Raw genomic sequence first — 25,052 nt, forward strand, 5'->3', positions numbered from 1 at the left:
GCCCTGATTATCTCTAACAGGAGCTGAGATCAGTCACAGTAACTGCTGGTGACTGTGCTCTGTACACTGACAATCCCTCATCTTTCTCATGCTCATGTTTCTCTCTGTTCATCTGCAAAAGGGCATCACAGAATTATTGACTGCAAACCCAAAACCAAACAATTGGCCCAGGAAGAATGAGTCAGAGGTTGTCATCCATTGATTTACTTGTCTGCACAGGTCTCTGATCAGCAGCGCGGAGTGTGAGACTGTGTGTTAAAAATGAAATAGGAGGCGTTGGGTGCAGCAGCAGCAACAACAACAACAACAACCCTGCAGTAAATCACTGAAACAGAGAGTGAGAGGAAATTGATTTGAGTCTTATGAGGCAGCAGTAAGTAAATAATATTGTTATTGAATTAACTAATGCTTTCCTCCACAGGCTCCTCCTTGGTGTGCCCTCGAGATCTGAGCATGCTCAGCTACAACATTCTGCATAATCGAGCATGTAAATTGCACATTACTCATGGAAAATTCACAAAAAGCTTCTTGTCTCCTCAGCTGACATGAACAATTCAAAACTTTCCTTCACAAGCACACAGGCACCTTGACAGAAGTGAATTCACCTCATTATCAAGTCAAATGTAGAGTCAAGTGTGGTCTCTCTCTGTAAGTGGCCTAGTTTAAACTCTGCAAAACTTTTTACCTAGATGTTTAAAAAAGTTGATTTCTAAAGGAAGATTTTATTTCTGATGAGGTTTATTACATCAACGTCCAATAGGTAAATAAAGAAAAGAAGAATAGAATATATAGATATCATGTAATGATCATAATTAAAACTGATTATTGCATGTTTTGCACTTTGTGGGTTAGAACACAACATTTCAAGATGGTGGCCTCTGACGTGGGACAAATTGTTATTTAAAACTCTAATATGTATTGATGTTAAATCGTTTTTGCATGCTATAAACAAATGTAAATAACTGAGTATTCAAGCTTAAGGGGAAAAAAACTGCATATCTTTTTTCCTGTACTGTGAATTCTGGCATTAAACGATTTGTTATCTGACTTTTGCATTACCTGGACATAATGTTTATTAATGGAGTTATCGGAGGAGAAATCTGCACTGAGCTGTGCAGTAACACATTGATTTTGTGTCCAACTAAAGTGTGTATGTGAGCCTGCTCATAAAGCCAGCCCAAACACAGGAAACTGTCTCATGAAACTACTGCCACCCAGTGGACAAACCGCTTACTTGCATGTAAAATCAGTGAACAGAGCCTTTTTTGCCTGGCTCAGACAGAAGTCAACTCATTATGAGTTCATTTAAGGTTTCCACTATATTCAATCAGAAATAGTTTAGTTTCCCACTGTCCTCACTTTACCCACACTGAGGTCAAATCTCAGACTACTTAAGGTCATATCACTGCTGCTATCAGAGGGTAATTGGCAGCAAGCTGAGCGCTTGAGCTGTCTCCCAGGTCTGTTTTGTTTACAGACAGAAATTGGCATCCTTGAGATACCTCTCTGCTTTATCATTCTGTCTTTCTGAAGCAACTGCGCTATGCTAATCCTTGAAGACTCCAGCTCCCACCTGCCAGCCCTCATTATTTTCATGCTATTTTTGAGATAAACAAAGTAGAGTAGCTCGGCGCCAGTGAGATTTCCCTCCATCGTACAGTAATGAAGATGGAGATGGCAAGCAGGCCACCAGAAAGAGAAGCAAGGCTTCAATGTTTGCTTATGCCAAGGGCATTTACCTCTGAGATACTGATCACATGGATTTTTTTATGTATGTTTCAGTAAAGAAATATTGTGCACGGTGCTCTGTAAGACAAGGAAAAAGTGTAACATACACAAAAAAAGTTCAAAAAACAACAAATCATATAGAAAAGGTAGAAAACAAGAACGAAGGAAACAGTGAGTGAGCTGAGGCTATTTGTCAGCAGTTGTATCCAAGTTGTATCCAAGGCCAAGGAATAGGACATCCCTCTTGTTTGTTTGATTGGGCTGGCTAGAAGTCTCTTTGTATATGTGTCCTTGTTTTTTTTCCCTTTGGAAGCATTTTATGACAGAATGAAAGCACAAGTCAAGGTTTGAGAGTTTAACAAGGTGTTGCAGTTCATCGTAAAAAAGTATAGCTGAAATGAAGCTGGTGAGGATGACATGTTTTATACATTATTATTAATAAAATACACTTTACTGCTCAAGGTTTGTATTTGTGCTCACAGACCTAATGTTTCATGAGGTCTGAGCACTCACTGCAGTCCAAAAATGTAAAGTAGAGCACTTAGGGAAATGCTATCCAAATGCAAAATAAGTGTTCAATTCTCCACTTGGTCCAAGAACAATGCAGTGTCACCTGGTCAATACAAAGGTTTCAGTTCAGACAAAAAGGTACACAGATCCCCCCTCTCTCTCTCTTCCTTCTCCTGCCCTCCCCCCAAAACTCTTGGATGTTCTTGGCCTTATCTCAAACACCTCTATCCCCCATGCATACAATTAGCCCCTTCCCCCTGTCTCTCCCTCCCACACTTGGCCATTAACCCTATTAGCATAAGCACAATAGCTAAACAGAGAAGAGGCACTGAGCAAAAAAAAAAAAAAAAAAACACAGAAACAATCACGAAGCTCATTGCTATTCTTGATCCACTGGCTCGGTTTGACCTGTGAGTCTGAGGTTCTGAAGTGGTTTTATGTAAGGATTCGATTTGCTTGTAATTTGCACTGCATGTGGTTTGTGAGCTTGAATTAACTGGTTGGCTTGTTGTGATGTCCTGCACTAAAGTTCTGAAGTTAAACTGAGCAATTTCACGTGATAAATAGTCCAATTTATCCCACAGAGAATCACATCAAGATGCAGCTGATGGAGCATGAGATAAGGAAAGGATCCACAGATTTGACCATTTGATTTGGGGAAATTAGCACTAACTACTCTATGAAATAGCTTTAAAACTTTGTACCAGGTGACATGTGTTTATAAGGTGAAATAATAAAGCACAATGCTGCATGAAATGACCTGTGATTCAAGGACTAATGACACGAGTCATTGAGTGTTGATGATGTGGATCATTTATTGAGTACAGACTGTCTCACCAACTCAAACTGCCGGTGTTAACAGTACCCATTCAAGACTTGTAATTCATACAAAAATAAATAGTACAAATGTCAGATGAAAGCTGGCATTACAGAGGTAGTCTATGTGGACAACAGTACACAAAAGTAGCTTATAAAGGCAAATCTCTCTGCAGGAATTTAGAGAAAAAAATAGGTAGTTTTGAAATGAAGGAGTGTACAAAAATAATTAAAAAAATCTCTTAATCTATATTCAGGTTATATCTCATAGATTTGTAGGAGCAGCTTAACCCAGATTGTGCATAATGCCAAAGATAATACATTCAACGGTGTAACAGGAACCATTCTAGTGCAAATACAATGTCACAGAAAATTGTAAAATGCCAATTATAAAACCACCAAAACAGTGCACAAATGTGAAACCCTGAGCTGTGTGATCAAGATTTATGATATTGGACTGGTCAAAAAGTAGAAAACAAAGGAGTAATCTTTTCTGAAAAATAATGTTGGCTTTCAGTCCGAGAAAAAAAAAAACACTACAAATCTCTCAGATCAATATTTCATGCAACAAAAAGCATACAGTATAAGCATTAACAAATCATACAACAATAAAAAAAAAATCAAGGGCCCCAAGTCTGATTAAAACAGAGTGGAGGAGAGACGCTTCAAACAAAATGCTGGTAAACTGCAGCTTTGAACTGCCTTTCGCCTGCAGGGCAACATGCAGGGCTTTAACGAACCCACAACTCAGTCTCTTTTCACACACGTGCAAATGTCCAGGAGGAAGGACTGATGTGTGGTGGTGGTGGGGCAGAGGAAGGACACAATTCATTTCGATGCTGAGCCTGTGTTCTAACAGTCTATAAGAAAGTGAAGTCAACAAGTCTAAGTTGTGTGTCTATAACAAGATGTAGAGGTATGAATGTGAAGTTCACCAGAGCCCCCCCTCCCCCTACATGCCCCTTTGTTACCCGTGAACCAGTGACACTCCATGATGCAAAGCTCGCTTCCACATGTAGTAAGTTGAACGTGGGGTGAATGGGAAGTAGGACCTGAATTCTTTGAATGTGGGGAAGGATTTCTCCTCAAAGCGTTGCTGCAGGAAGAGCTTGGCCTTGGCCTTGAAGTTGGCCAAAGCTACAACATCCAATGCAAACATCTGCTCATCTGTGGGTGCCTCTCTGTGAAGGCTGTGCATTGAATGTGTGGGATTGAACGAGGGCATGATGGAAGTTTCTAGAGATGGGAGCACATTCTGGCTCTGCAGGGTTTCTGTGCTTTCTGTGCCTGTGCTCTCCAGGATCTCTGGGACATCAACCTCTGCCCTCTGGGCAACCAGCTTCTTGCGGCTCTGGCCGTTGCGCCACAGCCAGTAGAAACATGGGGACATAGACGGGAACTTGAGTCTGAACTTTGTCAGGGAACATTTGGACCTCTGTATGTGCAACTTTGCAGCTTCTCTGAGCTGCTTTTTACTCACATATGCCTGCCTGAAACTTCTGTGCTTCTGCCTGCAGATCCTCATCCTCGGCACAAAGGGCTGATGAACATCAGGATGCACTGGTGACAAGCTTTTTGGACTTTGACTCTTGTCAGCATCTGAGCTATCCTCACTGCTGCCGGTACTGCTGCCTTTGTAACCTCTGTTGAACAACATGGCTTCCCTCCTCCAGTTGTAGTAGGTCGATCTTGAGATTCCTGGAAAGTTTCTCTTGAAGATCCTGAAGGGGAAGTAGGTGTTCATGGCAATGCAGTTCTGAAGACAGCGTTTAGCTTCCTGCATGTGTGCTAAATTCTGGGCTCGTTCCACTTCCAGCTTGCCAAGGCTGAGGCCAAACATGCTGGCCACGCTGTCATGGTGGTCAGGCTCGTCCAGCTTTGCTTCAGGTGATGACCAGGCCTCCTGCTCAGTGCTCTCCCCAGGACTGATCTCTCCGGTTGAAGATGAGGTGGAGAAGGTTCCGCCAGTTTTCAGGAGTTCATGTTTCCAGTTGTAGTAAGACGACCTTGAGATCCCAGGGAAAATTTCTTTAAACTGGTGCAGAGGTATTAGCTTGCCCTCTAAATAGCATGTCTGCAGGAAATACTTTGCCTCATACCTGGCAGCTGATTTTTTGCAGTGTTCCCGTGACTGCCTCTTCCAGCGGTAGAAGGTTCTCTTGGTGATGTTGTACTTGTCTTTCAGATTAGGGTAAGACAGTGTCGAGTCGTGGGTCAGAAGCTCCTCGTCCTTGATGGGAGACGCCCTCTGCTCACTATCAGGGCTCCCAAATGTGAGATCACTTGTCTGGACAAGTGCCACAAAATTATTTGGCCTGAACAGAGACTCTGACTGCAGCTCGCCTGACCACATGATGTGGATGGTTTGCGGCTGGCCCTTAGGACAGGTTCTTGGACGTATAACTCTGTTAAAATATGGTCTGATCTTGGGGTTGAATAAGGGGTAGATGGAGTAGATGTTAAACTGAAGAACTGATGACAGGGCGTACACATGCCACATGTTAGCATAGGACCCAGGGAAGCAGGAAGCTTTAACATCTGCGTCAAAGATGGCCTCCAAGACTGCAACAGGCAAATTGAGCATGTCCTCAGACTCCTCAGCACACAGACTGAAGCGAACAGCCTGGAGCATCATTTTAGAATCTATCATTCCGGACAAGTAGTATCTCTTCCACAGCACCATCTCCACCACGGTCCGTACCTGTGATAATAATGGATTTAGCATTACAATCATTAAAGGTGAAAAGCTCCTGTAGTGTAAATGTAGCAACAAAGACCAGGCTTACCTGTAGCTCCAGGCTAAGTCCAGTGTTGCCAACCAACAATGTGCTGACTGCATCAAACAACAAGTTGCCTTCTCCATTACAGTACAGAGGCAGGAGGGACCCTGGGGCATCGTTTGGGTACAGGCCTTGAGCTACGTCATCCACGCCTGACCACTCAGGGAAATCTCGACAGGGGGTCTGGGGGAGCTGGAAAGGAGCGAGGACCTGATCCACCTCCAAAGCAACCTTGGTCAGAGCATCCAGGCCAGAGCTCTCCGTGGCTTCCTGGAGTTCTTCCAGAACGGACAGCACGACCTCCTCCCTCTGAATCATACCTGAGGATATAATGAGAGCTGCAGGAGAAAAGCAGAAGATACTGAGATACTGTCCTGGGAAAAGGAAAAGGAACATTTGATCATGTTACCACTAGACTGGATTATAAAACTACTGTGGTTTAACTTCTACACAGCAGATGCAGCATCAGTTTGTATTCTGACTGAAATAAACACACCTCACCTGGTCCTAAGCTGCCTTCTTGTCTGTTTATCACCTGGCTAACCTTTCAGCTTTGTTTTTGTACGGTCACAACTGCTTAAAAATATGCCTGATCAAAAATACTTCCCGGGGGAAAAAGTTAAAAAAGTTATACTGTGCTTTAAATTAGCCTATTTTATATTAAAGAGTATACGCGTCTTCATATTAATCAAAATTCAAAGTCATTACTACGCTGGATAATAAGTCCTGCTTTGCGTTGCGTTTGTTTTGGCCTGAATATATCACCTGATCAGCAAACAAAGAGGAAACTTCACTTACCTGTGTGTCCTGTGTGTTAAAATGTGCCTCAGAGGAAGTCACGCAGCGGAGGGTGAAGTTCTGGTTTTCTGATTCTCTGATCTCACTCTTGAGAGTTTTAGTCCATTGTGCGCGAGCAGCTCCCGTGTGTCCTGTCCACTGGTGCGCACTGGAGATTTGGGGGGACTGATAAGCAGCACCTCCCATCAGGAAATAGTCAATCGTCGATTCGCTGTTTTTTTGTCTCTGCGCTGTGAAAAACCTCCCCTCTTCCCTCCTTCTCCTCCTCCCCCACCCACCCCACCTCCTCCACCAGCCGACGAGCCAGGGTCAATTTCAATGTGAAGTGTTAACAAAAGCCAATGTGTCGGGGTAAGAACACAGGGGCCAGCCCGTGTAGGTGAACAGGTATCGGTCCCGTTTTACCTTTTGATCAACACGTTTATGCTTTTTTTTGTCAGAGCCAACTCCACAGTCAACAGTTCAATTTCAAGGTTACTTGTGAAGTGCCCCTCAGTGCCATCAGTAGCTGTTTCTGCTGCATTAAAAGAAGACATGTGTGAAGTTTATTTAAAATACATGAAGCCCTCTCTGTGTGCAGACACAAATAAATGCAAATAAACATAAAACAATACATTGACCTTGTTCCTGATCATGCATTTGTCCTTTAGTAGACACTTTTACAGGCTGCTTTGTGGATTAGAGGGAATATGTGCAGACAGGGTGTGGACATGAGACCATGAGGAAGACTCCTGAGCTCCAAGTCTGCTTGTTTCTCCACTGTATCACTTTTAACACCTTCCCTTCTCCTGCCTTTTGCAGGATTTCAGTAATCAAAGCCTTTTGTTCCACACACGCACAACAATCCCAGCGACTGTCCCCCAACCCCCCGCAAGCCCCTACAGTACCTCTACACACACTCAACATTCACACAACAGGGGACAGGAGCATTTGGCCCCCACTGATCTGTCCACTCCGAGGCCTCTGCAGACAAGCTGGTGCCTGGGTTCACTGGGGTTCAAGGCTTTGACTTAAAGCTTATCAGCTATTTGAATAATGTGTGGCTGCCCCCGTCTAGAGGGGTGTTTGGAAAAGAATGGATACTTTTTCACCTCTTAGGTCTGGATATCTGCACTCCAAATAGAGATAATGCACATAGACACACACTTGTTAAAAGGTATGGCCATAGGTGTGACTCTTTGTCTTCCTTTAGATTTGTTCATGGTGTTTTTAGTTGTTGAAAGAAATGAACGAACAGGTTGTGGTACATGTACTGCACAATACTGAAAAATAAGGACATGTTTGGCATCTAAAAGTACAGATGAAATACATATTCTAACCTGAAGAAGACCCAACCAGCATCATCTTATGGTTTATAATGAACACACAGGTTATAATCAATATACAAATTAGTTTAAATATAACCTTTTACACTGGTCTTGTAATCAGAGCTGATTCAATTAAATTTTATTTATATAGCACCTTCTACAATCAACATTGTCTTTAGGTGCTTTACAGAAACCCACAGCCTGAATCCCTGAGCAAGCAGACAGTGTTGAGACTCGACTCACAAGGGAGAGTTTAAGGAGGAGAAGAGGTAGACAAGACAGGATGGAAGAGTGAGAGAGAGAGAGGAACATACAGGCAATTAACATCATACAATAAAGAACAAACATAACAGCTACATAAGTCATCATCATGGTGCTTTATCTCTCCTCTGTTCTTCCTGCCTTCATCTTCTATTTATTTAAATTCCTTTTAAACAAATTGCACAAAAAGTTGGTCTGAATACTTTCATCTTTTTAAATCCAAATTTGAATCTGATTAGTATAACATGCAGTATGCAGCGAGAGCCTCTAACTCATCCAGGTATGGCTCCTCATCTACATTCACCCCCTTCCTCTCTTGTGTCTTCAGCATCTCCTCAACCCCCACAAGTCAATCACACACACACACCTTAGGTGTGTAGATTAGCTGTGCTGCACTGCACTGTGAACAGTAGTGGGCTGGCTGTAAGCATTTAAAATGCAAATAGGGCAACACTGGGACCGGCTCCGGCAGTCTAATACCTGCTGTTTTTGTGTGTCTATGTGTACTAGCTGGAGAGAATAGACCCTGCAGCAAGCAGTGTACTCCACACAAATATTAATTTAGTATGTTTGCACAGGAGAAGTGGTTTAGCTTGTGCCCAGAGTGAAGTGCTGGATTTTTGGCCAAACTAAATGTTTGCACTCAATCACATAAAAGAAAAATCAATACCATTAAAATATGCCACTCCACAGTGTTCGCTGCACAATGTGCCTTTTTTAAGCAGTGTTGCCTGCCAGCACATTTTAGAGTTCCTCTGTCTGGTTTGTACAAGAGAGGCCAATCAATTAATTTCTGTCAAATCGGCCTGATTTCACTGAAAGGGAAATAGTCAAACTGTCAATGTAAACCCAGGATAAAACTGATGTTGTAGCTATATTCTATAAAGAAGGTATTAGAATGATGTGCCTCCAAGTTTATTTCAACAACTGTACACAACAAGGTCAGTGATGCTTGTACTAATGTTGAATTAACCACTGACAGTAAAGTCTCTACTGTCTCTATTGATGTATTGGCAGCAAGGTTTTACTAAAATGATTATTTTTCTTGTGAAGGCTGAGGTTTTATTTTTTAAATTAACAAAAAACTTGTCATTTGTCACAGTAAATACATAAGTTATATAACTATACTATACTATACTATACATATATAGTTGTGAGATGACATTAAAGGCAAAAGAGGCAAACACATTTTTAAGGCTAAAAGGCTAAAATGGTGTGAAATTTAAAATTAACAATTTCACATATTAAACAGTTACAGTTGGTGCTCAAACAAAGAAGCATCAGCAGTATCTGACACTGGCATACTCTGTGGACTCTGTGCAGTCCTGGACCTGCACTCTGCCTGAGCCAGCAGCAGCAGGGAAAATAACATCAGCGTAGATCACCTCATCTTGATTTGCATCCTACACAGAAATACTCATTTATTAATGTTGTTTACATAAAGGATTTCTCTCTCTCTCTGTGGTTTGATGACTTACATTGTTGGTAGTCATGGGTGAGTCACGAAGCTGCATGTCTGAAAAAGACATATAGAATAAAAATGATAGTCAGTGACGGTTATTGCCAAACATTTTCCACAGGATATGGAACTTTTAGGGCACAACACGCAAATGATTGCCTCAAACACCACATAGTACAAAGTTGTGCAAGCTTGACGCACATTAAGATTGTATAGTTTCACCAGACTTGTATAGATTCAGGAAGTTTAGGAGAACTTACTTGCTCTTCTTCTGTTTACAACAGATGCTGCAATCAGTGCTGTCAACACCACACACCCCACCACCCCTGCAGCAGCCCCAGCTGTGCCTCCACCTAAAAACAGAGATTTAAATGGCCAAGTGAATGTTTTTGTATAATTATAACTGTAAATAAGAATAATGTTGTACCTTGGTGATCAGCCAACAACCTCGTGTGTCTATCCACAGTCACCTGGCACCTAAACGTCTTGTTTTTTGGACTTTGACGGGTGACAATCAGAGTTACATCACAAGAGGACTGCTGCTTTATCTGATGTTGTGAGTCCTCTAGTATTCAAGCACCAGTTTCATCCACCCACATCAGACTTATCTCTTGTTGTAGTTCTGTATAGCAGTGTCCCTGCTCTGTGTAGGTGAAGAGAACACACTGCAGTGACGCTGTGCTTGGCACAATGTTAAAGTCTGGGGCGGCCGAGGGGGCTGAAAGGAAGAAAAAAAAATGATTGCATGACCAAGATTATTCTCCTTTTTCTTCCTCAGATCTTATTAGCAACCCACACACCAGACAAAATCCTGACCGTACTCACAGTTGTAAGAAGAGAAGAAACCCGGCCTCTGCTGGCAGCGATGGCATCCAATGTCCCCCGCTGTGAGATTTTTGACTTGCAGAATGCATTCTGAGTCATAGGCCTGGGATTCAGATGTCTGAATCTCTCCATTAGTGACTATTGCAGCATAGTCACTTATCCCCCCTGCAGTAAAATGCCAAACATAATAGCAGACCAGCTCTTCACCACACTGAAATCTAACATCATTTCAGCAAATATCCGACTCTCGTCTCCATATACACCTGTGGAAAGAAGAAAGAAAGACACTTCCTCCACTGTGTGGAACACTTTAAATACAGTAAATAAGATGGTGTTAACATTTACCTGTCCTGATGAGATAAAGCAGCAGCAACGTCACAGTGATGTGAAGGATTCCAGCCATCCTGTGTGAAAAGGTGCAACAGATTCACTGACTGGTCAACAGAAGCATCACTTCCTGCATTTACCAACATCCTCAGTCAGCTGACTGACACGGTCTTATATTTGTTAGAGGGGAGTTAATGCTGCCTCTTCTGTTTTATTAAAGTTATTGTCAATTCTGCCAAAAGTACAGAAGGTACACAGTGTGCAAAACAAGGCACACACTTATATTATATATATATATATATATATATATATATATATATATAATATATACACAAAAGAGTAATCTATTAAAACATATACATATATTCAGTCAAGTGAAAAATGTAATTGTTGTGTTTTTGACATATTTGGACAAAATTATTTTTTTATTATATACACAAAAATGTAATTAAATCCATAAAATCAAAATCTGGTTTCTAGATTAGACATAAACAAGACTAATTTAAAGTAAGGTCAGTTTTGTCTGGGGTCTGCTGCTGCCTCTGCTATTAAAATTTGAACCTCACAAAAAGTTGTGTATGCTCGTAGGTTATGAGCAGTGAGGTTAAAAAAAAAAAAACTGAAAACTGGAGAGTTTACAGCAACAGTGCACAGGTTTGGAGCCTTTCACCCCAACTGTGAAGCATGTCTGTGGAAACAACATTGTTTCTCTGTTGCTTCAGGGCAGCATCATCGATTCTACTATGAATTTTGCATCAAATCAAGCAGCGATTGAGGGTATAGTGAAGCTGTCTGTCAAAACCTGGAGCTGGAAGTGGATGTTTCAGCAAGAAGGAATGATGACTGTCTTCACAAACGCACACAGGGGTCACTCAGGAAGAAGAAAGTGAATGATACTGAATGGTGTGGTAAAGGGATCTCGAGGATGGTATCCACTCAAATGTCTGTCGAAATACGTCAAAAAGCTGACAGTTTCAGTATCATACAACCATGATACTTTTATGAAGTATCTGCTTTCACAGGGAATAGTTGAGAGCTGGGATGTCCATCGTGTTTGTGTTAGATACACATAAGATGGACTTTGCAGTGAAATTTCAAAGACAGGAACTCAACAGAGCACACAATTTAAATTCAAAAAATAAATAATAGATTTTCAAAAAGCAAGAGAGCAACCCTCAGCAGTGCAGCTTTGTATGTTTATGTTTGAGCTTGACAGCCAACTGTTCTTAAAGAGATGTTAAAATCCATTGTGTGTTTTTTTTCCTCTGTCAGAAGAGGTGACCTTCAGAGACAAAACAAAACAAGAGAAGAATCACAGCGCGATTCTGAAACAACACAACAGATGTTACAGACAGTGTCTTCAAATCTTTCAAGTCTTCACAGTTTCGCAGTTAACCCTTTAGTGCAAAATGGCGACCACAATATTCAAATAGAGAAGTATATAAATAATTTGAATGAATAACTAGAAACAGTCTTTATACAACCAAACAGTATATTTTGCAAACAAGATAAAATAAAAAAAAATGCAGCACAAAGCTGTACAAGTTGTACTAAGGGTAGTATTCATCTTTCACACAGAGGTGAGCTAGTGACAAGCAGGTTTAAGTGCATAGATCATCAAAAATAACGATCATCAAAAATAACGATCATCAAAAATAACGATCATTTAAATAACGATGTGATTTTAAACATTGCAGTTTGAGGCAGTGCATGTATCCCTGGAGCAATCATCACAGATGAAGACCATATATGCTACAGTGCCATGACAATACATAGAGGTGACAGGTTAATGAGAACTATACTGGCCTATTTACTTGTAGTTGCTTCAGATTATTAGGATAAAATCCCACTTTCAATATGATACCAAGTACCATTGTGTTTTGTCTTTTTATTTTTCATTGTGCTGTTGTTGCATCTGGTCAGCAGATGGCGTTAAAGCTGTGGAACGTGTTGAAATATCATTGTACTTGTCTGCAAAAATGAAAAGAAAAGTTGCATTAAATTGACACAGTCGATTGCAGAATAATCTTTATTTACCTATTTGTCTATTTGTACAGAAGTTTAGTGACAAACAGGTTATTAACGACACAAAAATATCATGTCTCAGTTTTTCAGTTCACATCTCTTCAGTATAACAGCAAACCAGGCCAGACTTTAAAACTGCATAAACATTTGTGGAACCACACTACACAAAAATGAAAAATATATATATGTATATACGTATGAATATATATACACAGTAATCACTTCAGTACAATCTCACATTCCACAGATACACTCTGTACATATTGCATCTTTCACATCAGCTGGATCAATGATTAGCAGCACTGACTTTTAAATTTAAACAGCAGGTTTCCCAGAAATCATTGTGTCCTTCAACTCTCACAAGTGTCGAGCAGACACTTGTGAGCGTGACTACCAGTGTGTTACATTCAGCATACTTCAGTTACCTGTTTTTTTTGTTTTTATAGCTGTCACTTCCCACCCTCTGTGGATAGTTTTCATATACAAATAACAACCTTCAGGTAGAGCCTTCAGGAGGAGCAGATTGTACTGATACTTTAGTGCATTTATTGGAGCAGACGTTATGTCTTAACAGCAACATTCAGGATTAAATACAAACAAGTCTTCAGATACACACAGAGGAAGACAAACTGCCATTTTTACATCTTCAAGCTACTACAGGCTGTTGATAAATAAATCTAATTAAAGCCCCAGTCCAGATTAGGTGAAGGATTCTTGAGCATTATTAACCAGAACACTCGGTGATGTGCAGTTAAATAATTGGAGATCTTTTGCAGTTTGAGGGTTTCATGTACCGGTACTCAAAAGCTTCCAACCGCAATGTGCTGCCTGATTATTATCATTTTGTTTGTTTGCACAACAGATTTGATGAGATTCTGAGTACATGTTGTTCAAATGTTTGTTTTTTCTTCTGTTTGTTCTTCAAAGAATAAAAAAAAAACGGTCCCCTAAATTTGTGGTACTGTTTTGTTTTTATGTTCCCCTCAAAATATATATAAAACAATTATAAAATAAAATTGGGACAGTACCAGATACAGTACAGTGCCATGCTCCACTTCCGGGCTAGGCCTTTAATACAGCAGTAAATGTACAGTAATAACACTTCACATTAATTGGATGAACAAAACAGGCCTTCACATAACATGGTTTGTGTCTACTGGATTCCTGTGACCAATCAGATTATAGCTGCAGGGGTTTTTGGTTTAAAAGACAGTTGTGCACGTTCTGCACACTCATCACATGCTACATTGGCTTTCTCTCACTCACTTGACTCTTCACAGTATACAGCTCAGGTACAGACATGTGCTTCAGCTTCCACAAAATAAACGTATGTTATAAGGCAGGAAAGTTTTGAATGAACTCAAAATAAGTGTAGACACTGATGCAGTCAAACACTGCATACTCCCAGATACTGTAGAGATATCATTGTTTTGTCATTGTGCTGGAGCCAGTTCATGGCTCCAGTAACAAGTCCAGATCCATGTCATACATAAAATACTTCTAAGAATAAAGATAGGCGCTACAGTTAAAAGCCTCCAGTTTCTGACCCCTTTACAAATCTGCATCTTTACGGAAACTTAAATTATTGCTAAAAATAAATATGTTTTTAATCTCTTTTCCTTGTTGAAAGGAAAGTAAAAGCAAGTGCAGGTATCGTCTGACTTAAAACTGGGAATGGCTGGTCTCATGTAAAACAGTCACACAGTCATAAAAGATCTCATATGTATATTTTGTCTCTCCATGCCCCTGTAAAGTGCCCAGATTGAGGGTTTGACCTCTCTGCTGTCACAGGCTGGTGGGTTGGGCCTGCTGCTGTATCTGTGTGTGGTGGCTAGGCTGAGCCGACTCACAGTCCTTAGGTCCTTCCTCCACCCCCCGTGCGTACATTAGGACGAGGGTGACAGTAGCGAAGGTGGCTGCGTTCACAGGGAAGGCTCGGAGCAGCGTGGAAGTGAGGCCTCGCGTGAACACCATGTAGCCCTCTTTCCTGACACTCTGTCGCACACAGTCAACAATGCCGCTGTACTTGTAGACTCCCCCCACTCCATCTGCTTGGAGCCGTGATTTGATCACATCTACGGGATAGGTGGAGAGCCAGGATGCAATACCAGCCATGCCTCCAGCAAACAGCAGTTTAGGGATCATGTAGCGGTCATCAGGCTCACAGCCAAGGCTGCGCGTCAGCACATCATATGCCAAGAAATACACTCCGAAGCCCGGTGTCTCGCGGATAAGCGTGGTCACCATTCCTCTGTTGACTCCCCACATTCCCTCCCTGTTGTAGATGCGAGCCAAGCAGTCTAGCGAATTTTTATACAGCTTCCTAGAAGACTTCTTCTCTCCTGTTCCCTGCATTTGCATGCGGGTTTTGGCTAGCTCCATGGGACAGCAGATAGCACACTGTATAGTACCCGCTGCTGCACCAGCAAGAAACTGGTTCATGGGAGTGTCCTGTCCCAGGAGTCGCATGGTGTTTCCCTGTACACCAAACACTATAGCGTTGATGAATGTAAGGCCCATCATGGGGGATCCAATGCCTTTATACAAACCAAATACCTGTGGTGAGGATGACAAACATCAAGTAACACAATAAAATAACACCAAAGGCTCTCCTTTGAATACCTTGACTAATTTAATCACATTGCTTTGTGCTCATAGTTTGACTATTCAGGTTACTCAGCCCATTTTTAAACAAGCAGATTCAGAGCTGACACTTAAAAGAAAAAGGTACCGTAGATTTAAGCTGGATCCATACTCCGCGAGACAAAGACATTTTCCCCCCCTGCAGACGTTACGCCCACAAAATGACGTCATTTTTTGTCTCTGACCGCCCGCTGATCCGCACTCCTGTGCACAGGGTCCGGGCCGAACTTTGTCTTTCAAGGCTGTGCGGCAACCATGCTGTGATTGGTCGGAATTTATTGTGGGCGTGATGAAAGTGGAGAAGCGCAAGAGCCTCTCCAGGTATATAGGTAGGTGTATAAACAGCGCTGATTCAACAGATTTAGATAAGACCATACCGGTTTTGCATGATGAGCAATAAAAGAAAGAAAGAAAGGCAAGTCAGGGTGATTTGTCACCAATAACTCCAGACATTCACACATACCAGATGGTGACTGTTATTACCATTCTATATACTCCTACATACCCGGGCATAATAGGCTCGTTAACAATGTCTGTATATCTTTGCTATTGTTACTTTTAATGTCGCATCTTCACAGCTCATCACCGGACAGTTTGAAGTATCGCAGGCACATTGGAACACAGTAGATGTGCAAATGTGGTCATAAAGGCACAAACACTGAATCTTTGCTATTGTTACTTTTAATGTCGCATTTTCACAACTCATCTCCGGACATCTCACGCTGTTGCAGGCACCCTCTCTGTATAATGCCCTCTTGCCATGGCACAAGTCCTTGTGGTGTGTAAAAACACTCAGTAAAGTCTTTCCTTATAGTTTAGTGGGCGGGCCGTATGAGGAGTTCTGCACACACGCGTCTCGCGGAGTATGGTACCTCAGTGCGGAAAAGACCTTTTTTTTGTATCTCTTACCACCCGTGGAGCGCGTTCTCCGCTCTTTGTCTCGCGGAGTATGGATCCAGCTTTAGGCACGCTGAACTTTCACACTGGGGTTCATCTTTATAACATAATATTGTGAGACCCAGCAGTCCAAAAAACTACATGTATCAACTCAATGTGAGCAAACAAAGTCAGACTAGTCAAGTGTCCCTGACTTTAAGATGCCTCAAAAGTGTCTGACATAACTCTGCTATCAGTTACTCCGACCTTACTGACTTTACCACAGACCATAAAATGTATCCAGGTTCAGCCAGGAAAGCTGCACACTGCTAAAGATAGGTCTCACAAAGAGTCACGAGCAGCAAGATCACAGCCTTACAGCACCACAAAGGTACATGCAAAAAAAACAAATAGTGATATCAGTCATAGCACTTGATTATATGCAAGAGAAATCCACCTACCGACTCCTGTCGTATGATGGATTGGAAACAGTGAAAGGTACCGCGATACAGAGGCTTGTCAACATTCTGGACCTGCAGTCTGACCTGGCAGAGACACAGTGCAAAGATCAGATAGCACTCTAGAAAATACAATAGATATGTTTTTTTTTTTACAAAAATGGTTAGGTATGTTATGCACATATAAAAAAAATACATAGGTGTGCAATGAAATACTGAGACATATTCCATGAATTTCAATTGCAAATCAAGGTCCAAAGGTCCTACCTTTACTGTGTCAAATGGGTGTCCAACCAAGACTCCAGCAGCACCTACAGGCAAAGGTAAGTCATGAATAGTTGATTTTGAGTGCATAAAGAAAAGGCCTATTGGATATTATATTATTAAATATAAAATTCTGCATTATACTGATAAAATCTGCCAGTATTACCCAGATTGACTATATCATAACTTAGACCATGTGAACTCACACTAACTCAGTCTTGACAGTCTTTGTACACAGGCCTTGATATTTTCAGGCTTTTATTACCAGTCTTGGAGTCTGGTTGAGCAGTGTTCAGTGTACTGCCAACCTCTTAAGGGTTACACTGCCTTATCTCTAGCCAACTCACTGGGCATCAACACCCTCTAAAATTTTCTTTAGCACTCCTTTGAACATTACATAACTGCAGGCTGTGCAGTGCATACCCAATGTTGCCATGCCAGTTTGGCCTTCTCATCCAAGTTCCATCAAAATAAACTATAACATGACACCACCAGAATTACGATATGAAATTGTTAATACCACCATTACAGGACTGTATCCATAAATTTCACTCCAAGAAAATAAGAACAACTGCATGAGCATAACTTCTTAAGCAATATATAACCGACTGAGTTTTATATAGTCCAAATAAATAATACCAAAAATTCCAAAAGCCATCACTTTGCTGTTGGTTTTATTTGTAATGTTTGAAAACTATGAAGACAAGAGTACAAAATGTTGACTGTGTCTCATCACAGTAAACAAATGCAACAAGATAATCCTGCATAAGCACCTGCGCTGTCACATGACCCATTTGTAAAAAGAGCCAATCAGAAGTGAGTCCCAGCTGTAAGCCAGGAAAAGAACACAAGCACCTGAGAAACACGCAGAGCACAGGGTGTTGCATCATTGTTCAAAGGAGAAATTCCTTCAATGTGTACATTTATTTATTTGTGAGTAAAGACTTCACTGTCAATTTCAGTTTGGAGCTTTTGAGCCAAGCACAAACTAGGCCAAGCTTTAACGGCATTCAGCAGCATTCCACTGCCTGTACATGGTACCCTGAATTTGAGGAACCACATGGTCTGTCACATCAGAGCTCAGGGCCTGACACTGTAAATAAAGAAAGCTTGGGATTGGACTGTGAAGGGGTGTGTGTACTGATTCATAGTTTCTGTGTGTGGCGTGTCGATCCGTAAGCAGCCAAGCCATCCAGGCCAGAAAGCTTCGGTTGCACTTGTGGAATATTTGCATACTATAAATTTGTGTGACAGCAGGGATGTGCATAAAGTTGGATTAGCCTCTGTGAGATAGCTTTTCTCTAGAAGAAATTAAAAATGACACCAAAATTGCCTAATATTTAAAAAACTATTATTTGAAAAAAAAACTTAAAGTTGACCCAGAATGTCCTCTGTGAGATGAACATTTTAGATATTTGATAGTTGAATGGCTGAAATCGGTCAATGTATGCTGAAGATATTATAGCAATTAACTTGTCTGTCACTGTCTGACAAATAAAGTTGATTTGATGAATGAACCGGGTGTATATGTAACGTGGACGTATCAAATAAAACCTTTTAAAATTACTTAATAACTTAACAAAACATTTATCATTAACTAATTTATCCTAACCTGCTAAATCTTAATCTCACTTCACAGTCATCTCACCAGATGGCCTGCGGTGGAATTTCGAAAATGCGGTTGCAATCTTGTGACAGAGTTGCATCACATTATTATAATAGGCGGTGCTGGTGCATGTTTGTTTTTCTCCCGTTTAAAGCAAAACTTAGTTTCAGCTGTCTCAAAACAAGGTGGATCAAATATCAACTAACGAGGCACCCTATGTGGAGCTGTCACTGACTTACCTCCGATGCATCCAGCAACGAAGTCCATCACTGATCTTCAATGTCACCCAGTTGAAGGACTTATCACTATCTAAGAGAAGCGGTTCTCAACTACACTTCAAACTCAGTTTTCCTCAGAACCGTTAACTCTGCGACCCACTTGAAAGTGTCTTGTTCAATCTAGCTAATGGGCCAAAATTAATTTACACTTTCAGTTAGCGTTTATGTTAGCTAGCACTCGCTAGCTAGTTACAGGTCCCTTTCTACGATATACAAATGCTAACAAATGTAATTTCTCTAAGCAGCTATTTAGCTTGATATGTTGCTCTATTTGTTCTGGTAAAAGTCCCCTATTGCCTTACACGCCCTCCATGAACCGCAGTGGTGTTTATAATCAATGCGGACTACCTCTCCCCGGTGTCTGTATCATGGAGGTTTATTGTGGCACGCGAGTGGCGTCACAGGAAGTAACACACAGGGGGCGGGCTTTACGTCGGGTCCGTCTAAAGTTTCTGTCCAATCAGAGCGCAGAGATAACGCCGACACCTCGATTCAGACGTAATCCTCGCTTTTTATTGGGCTCTCAAATGTAGTTGAAATGTGTACACGTAATGTTTTGGTTTTGGTTACAGTCAATTTTCATTTGACAGTTGGTAAATGATACGGTATATAAGGTCTATAAACATACATTAAGGAAAATGTATCATGTGGCTTTAAACTTTAAGACTTCCGTTCACAAGCCAAACGTACAGTACGTGCAGTGCCGTTTTTCGGCTGCATTCGGGAAAAATCGGAACCAGTGTTTTAAAGTCAACGCTGTTTGACGGTTGATGCTGTGACGCCACCGCCGTACGTCACGTAACAGCAACCCATTCAAGGTTATGGATAGCTCATGCTAGTGGAGCAATGGGCTTACATCTGACATGTTTGTGTCTCACAGTCACCATACGACAGGATGTATATCGCTGATTTTGTGTCAGGATCACTAGCAGGTAACGGCAGTTAACATAATATTAGCATCGGTGGCTGGTGTATTAGCCAAAATAGCTAACACAGGGAAGCGGCTCTTCGTGTTTCTCTGCTCCCCGTCAGTGTAACATTTTATTATTTCAATCACGTCCTATTAAAACCACGACTCAGACCGTGGTTTGTGAACAGTCGACACTCTGTTACAGTTTCATATTACGTCTTTTTTGCACGCTTATAATTTAATGTGTGTCTTCATTAAGTAAGTCTATCACTGAATAAAGGGGAAAATGCACGTTTTATCAACCTGAGGTGTCAAAATATTGTGACTTTATTCAATAGACAACTATATCAACATACTGTACCTCATATCTGCACACTCTTTATAAGTCAAAGTATTGCTTTTATAATTGACAGGAAAACAGTATACTGTCATATGAGCCTTTTTAGCTTTATGTCCTTGTGTAGCATCAACATGTCCATTTTGTGTCCTTGAGGCTGTCTTTTCTCTCTGGACACCCACAGGAGCATGTGGAGTTGCAGTGGGCCACCCTCTGGACACAGTAAAGGTACACTAACACTACTGTCAGAGTCATGTGCCTGCGAGACAGAAACATGAGTTTTACATGATATTTTTAAATTCTTCTAGGTCCGGATCCAAACCCAGAAACAGTTCACTGGAGTATATCAATGTGTGGCAGCAACATTTTCAAAGGAAGGGGTGAGTGAAACAGGCACGATCCTGTGTGCTTTATACAAGTTGTTAAGTGGAAAAAAAAACACCCTTAGAAACTGAGACTGCCAGTTAAAGCTCCCCCAACTCTAACTGGGGACAACAGGTGTGAAAGAAAGGGTCAGGGGAGTCCGAGGATCCTTTTACAAAGTAAAAGTGGGCTCTCAAACATCTGGAACAAAAGCAGCAATGTTTTAGATTATAAAATACATTTTGACATGGCCTGTGAAGGCACATAGTATGGCATGGAGTTAATATCTGGAATGAGGCCCTGCTGGGTGCACCCTGATTCACCAACAGCTGGTGGAGACTTCCTGTATAAAAATGTTAGTTTAAATGTAGTAAGACAAGTAAGAAATAAAGAGCAGGAGAACTATATAAAGGAGTATTATATTAAAATGCCTAGGTGTCTCACATAAATGTAAAGCAGAAGCTTTAAGATTAAGACTTTTACTCATTCTTATCTATAAAGAGTAGATTTGACTTACAAACATAGCAATTGGTCAAATGCAGTGTTTGTCACAATACCTATGTTGTTATTATTGTCATTGAAATTACCCTCTACTGCCAAAGTGACAGCTGAGAAACAGCAGCTGCCACAGCAGGTGTCATGTTTATCTGAGTCATGTACATTTTTAGAGCTCAGGGTACTGTTGTTGTATAAAATGAGGTGGGAGATAGGCTACAGTCTGCACATCCATATAGCACAGAGTTTTCCACTGTACTATAATGTTGGAGGAGCAGAATAGAGATTGAGATGGTAAAATTGTTTTTGTTTTTTGTTTTCACTCTGCTGTGCCTTCAGTTTCATGGCTTCTTCAAAGGCATGTCCCTGCCCATTACTACAGTGTCCATGACCTCTTCTGTAGTGTTTGGCACATACAGGAACTGCCTGCAGTGTCTCAGCCAGGCACGGTGCGGAGGCACTGGTCCAAACACCAAGTTAGAAGTCTTCTTCTCTGGATTGGCAGGCGGAATAGCTCAGGTATCGTAGATCATCTGAATATTGTTGATTTATATGTCGCAGTTATACTGTATGTATAGCTTGAGATATCATCTGAGTCTACTTTCCATATCTGCCTCCAAAAGATATTAGTGATGTCTCCAGGTGACATAGTGAAGGTACGCCTTCAATGCCAAACAGAGTCCAAGAGAGGAGGATCCAGCAAACCTAAGTATCAAGGTCCAGTCCACTGTCTGCTGAGCGTCATTAAAGAGGAGGGCTTCAGGGGTCTCTACAGAGGGGTGCTACCACTCATCCTGAGAGATGGACCCTCATACTCCACGTACTTTTTGACTTATTCAACCGTCTGTGAATGGCTGACAGACAATAGAAAGGAAAAATTAGGTGAGTGACAAAGACAAAAGTGCCTGCTTTTGTGTATGAGTCTCTTCATATCACATTTATTGTTATATAATACAACACAAACGCAATATATCTGACATGAAATCAGCAGTGACTTGAGTTCATTGTAATGATTCATTGTGCTTCATGTAGGGAACACTCAAAAGTAGAGTTTACACAGACAGGTGTTCGCATCTGGTGCGGACATGTAGTTGTTGTGGACTTTTAATGTCTGCCTAGTCACTACAGCATCGTATGTTCTGCAATGACACACTTTCTTATTTTCTCCTTAATATTTTATTTCTTTTATATTCTTTAAAAAAAACTTTCATTGATGCAAGGAGAAAAGGAGCTCTTTACACAAGCTCCTTTCAAAGTGAGAAGCTACAAAGACAGTCAGTGCCTTTGTAGTGATGGATATGTTTACACAGGGGTTCTCTGTCACCTTGTGATGAAGAAACCCACACTATGTACTCCTCAGCCAACTTCTGGAAAGAGTTAGCGTTGTATTTGTGTGTGTATATAAAGAGAAGTATTAAATGTTATTTTTAAAGTACCATATTTTCCGGACTATAGGTCGCACCGGAGTATAAGTCACACCTGCCAAAAAATGACTAATAAATAAGAAAAAAACATAGATAAGTCGCACCAGATTATTAGTCGCACCAGCAGGTCAGCGTAAATCACTATGTTTTTAGCCTAACGTTGCCTCCTGAATTCGTCTTAACTTAAGTGGTGCGGCTGCAGGGCATTGAGAGTGAGACACACGCACAGAAATCCCTATAAATATCCTGTAAACGAGTAAAAGGCAGACTACTGTGCGCTCATATAGCTGTCTGGAATTAGCGACATATTGACCACATGCGTCACCTATGCTCGGAATGCAAAGTGTGGACAAGCTGGAGGTGGAAGAGAACCATCAGGAGAGGGACTGAACAGCTACCATTATATCTGTAATGGGACGTCAGGACACAAGGCTATCTAATTGTATATTTTTTCATATATAAGTCGCAACTGAGTATAAGTCACACACCCAGCCAAAGGATGAAAAAAAGTGCGACTTATAGTCTGGAAAATATGGTATGCGTTTCTCACTGCTATCTGTTGCCAGGTTGGTTTGTGTAAGGCACTTTCATGTGACCCCAGCTACAGTTTTACATGTATTTTTTGAAGGGAAAAAAGGGCTGAATCTAAGTTCTCAACAATGTATTATTTATAATACAAGTGGAATAATAGCATGCATGTAAACCAGTTCCATCTTCTTTGTTTCTTTTCCTGCAGATTGGAGGGTTGTAATGCTGGCTGGTGGGTTAGCAGGAATGGCAGGCTGGACTGTAGGAACACCCATGGATGTAATCAAAGCTCGTCTGCAGATGGATGGAATGAGGGAGACGAAGCGATACAAGGGCTTTTTTCACTGCATTGCTGAGACTGTGAGGGTGGAGGGAGCTGGGGTCTTCTTCAGGAGCTTAGGCATCAACTGTCTGCGTGCATTCCCCGTCAACATGGTGGTGTTTTATACATATGAGGTACTATCAGGTTTTCTCCGGGCAGGACCCAAAAGTGACCCCCCTTTATAAGGATGGAATTACATGGACTACCTCTGGTCACAGTGACTTGTATTACACTATTGATCTGTTGATTTTATTGTGTTAACTTTTTTTACTGCACTGCAATATTTCAAAGGAATTATGGTTTCCTCTTTAACTATGAACTATCTCATGAGATAATATATCTTAACATGGAAAAGGGAACTTTATTTTTATTGTTCACTGTTAGCTCCAGAAGTTGTACTATAATCAGTTTGACCACTAGATGGCCTCCTTTACCAGCAAGGAATATGTCTGCTGGAAAGGAGCAATGCACAAGAAACTTTTATTCATGTTTAAACTAATGGATTTTTAGAAATATTGGACTATATTCAAGACCACAAAAGGTCTTAGGAATAGCTGCATTTCGCACAGTTAAGGGGTAATGTTTCCCGTCCACGCCGTGTGTTTGCACATTATCAGGACCTCTGATCTTGGAAAGGGAAATGTTACAGTTGAAAAAATTTGTTTTAACATATCAGTTTTGAAAATGTTATATTTAATATATATTGTTGTAAGGCTTGTTAAACTGGAGTATTTATTCGTAAAACTACTATTGTATTGACTATTTTGTCTGTTTTCTGCTAACATATCACTTTTGAAGATTAAGATTAAGATTAAGATTTACTTTATTAATCCTCGTGGGGAAATTATCAAAAAATAAGCAACAAACATTAACTACTACTACTGGCTCAATATCAGAGGTTGAGGGAAGTCCAGTATTTTATTGTCTTGTAATTTATTTGTGTAATTGTGCCTTTCACAATAAAGGTAGTTGTTCAAAGTGTGTTAAACTCTCTGGTAATTAATGGGGGGGGGGGGGGGACAAGTGGATTTACTGTAAGAAAATGAAGGTAAAATGTGTTTTAAGTGCATCAGCGCAAAATGTTGGACACACATAGAAAGTGAACAGAGCGCCTATAATGTACAGCGGGATTACAGCACATTTACAGAATATAACTTTCACCCACAAACACTGCTACCAAGCAAGAAAGGCATATACTGACATTTGTATAACTGCCTACACAACATGTTTAATAGAATAATCAATAGTTCGAATGATAAAATCAATGAGGTGTTTACTGCAAAATGACAATCTTTAATGTTTATGATTGCAGGGCATGTGATTGGTGTAATTTAACAAGCATTGCAATAATAAACTGTATGATACTCCTGTGCAAACACATGTTTTAGATTCTCACACAACAATCTGAGGTGTCCCCTCTCACGTGCTGGCCAATACTTAACTCCGCCATAAAGTTAGTCTCACTGTCAGTGAATTAGAACCTTTAGATGTGGCCCGTGATACCACAACGTCTATTGGAGAAAGGAAACAAAGGCATCATCTGCCCCAAAAACTCCCCAGTAAGGTTATAACCCTTGCATAAGCATTTAGATGAAGCTGACACCTTTTTCTATTCCCTTACAAACTGAGTTAGCAGGACAAACAGGCCTTGTTCAGCGGAGTAATTTACTAAATCAGATTATGCCATAAGCAATATTAAATGGAATCCTGAA

General features: G+C 40.9%; 3 protein-coding genes across 5 annotated transcripts; 1 reads left to right on the forward strand and 2 right to left on the reverse strand.

The window, feature by feature from the left end:
* Positions 1-4,021: 4,021 nt before the first annotated feature.
* On the reverse strand, positions 4,022-6,766 carry vrtn (vertebrae development associated). Its single transcript, XM_028397758.1, has 3 exons — positions 6,633-6,766; positions 5,841-6,172; positions 4,022-5,755 (listed from the first exon to the last, which is right to left on the reverse strand). The coding sequence occupies exons 2-3, from the start codon at positions 6,150-6,152 to the stop codon at positions 4,022-4,024; spliced, it is 2,046 nt and encodes a 681-aa protein (XP_028253559.1). The 5' UTR covers positions 6,153-6,172; positions 6,633-6,766.
* Positions 6,767-12,890: 6,124 nt separating this feature from the next.
* LOC114429196 (mitochondrial basic amino acids transporter-like) lies at positions 12,891-19,335 on the reverse strand. The gene is made up of 4 exons (XM_028398094.1): positions 18,923-19,335; positions 17,081-17,124; positions 16,817-16,900; positions 12,891-15,392 (listed from the first exon to the last, which is right to left on the reverse strand). The coding sequence occupies exons 1-4, from the start codon at positions 18,948-18,950 to the stop codon at positions 14,622-14,624; spliced, it is 927 nt and encodes a 308-aa protein (XP_028253895.1). The 5' UTR covers positions 18,951-19,335; the 3' UTR covers positions 12,891-14,621.
* Positions 19,336-19,612: 277 nt separating this feature from the next.
* On the forward strand, positions 19,613-24,323 carry slc25a47a (solute carrier family 25 member 47a). Of its 3 annotated transcripts, none has more exons than XM_028397363.1 (6): positions 19,613-19,893; positions 20,365-20,436; positions 20,517-20,588; positions 21,470-21,585; positions 21,690-21,948; positions 23,227-24,323. In XM_028397363.1, exons 1-6 carry the CDS (start codon positions 19,857-19,859, stop codon positions 23,523-23,525), a joined length of 855 nt encoding a protein of 284 aa, XP_028253164.1. In that variant the 5' UTR covers positions 19,613-19,856; the 3' UTR covers positions 23,526-24,323. The 3 variants fall into 3 exon arrangements, with proteins under 3 accessions (XP_028253164.1, XP_028253163.1, XP_028253165.1); XM_028397362.1 differs by having other exon boundaries at positions 19,616-19,893; positions 20,393-20,436; positions 21,406-21,585; XM_028397364.1 differs by having other exon boundaries at positions 19,616-19,893; positions 20,393-20,436.
* Positions 24,324-25,052: the final 729 nt, after the last annotated feature.

Source organism: Parambassis ranga, chromosome 24 (assembly GCF_900634625.1).
Source record: "Parambassis ranga chromosome 24, fParRan2.1, whole genome shotgun sequence".
Classification (NCBI taxonomy): domain Eukaryota; kingdom Metazoa; phylum Chordata; class Actinopteri; family Ambassidae; genus Parambassis; species Parambassis ranga.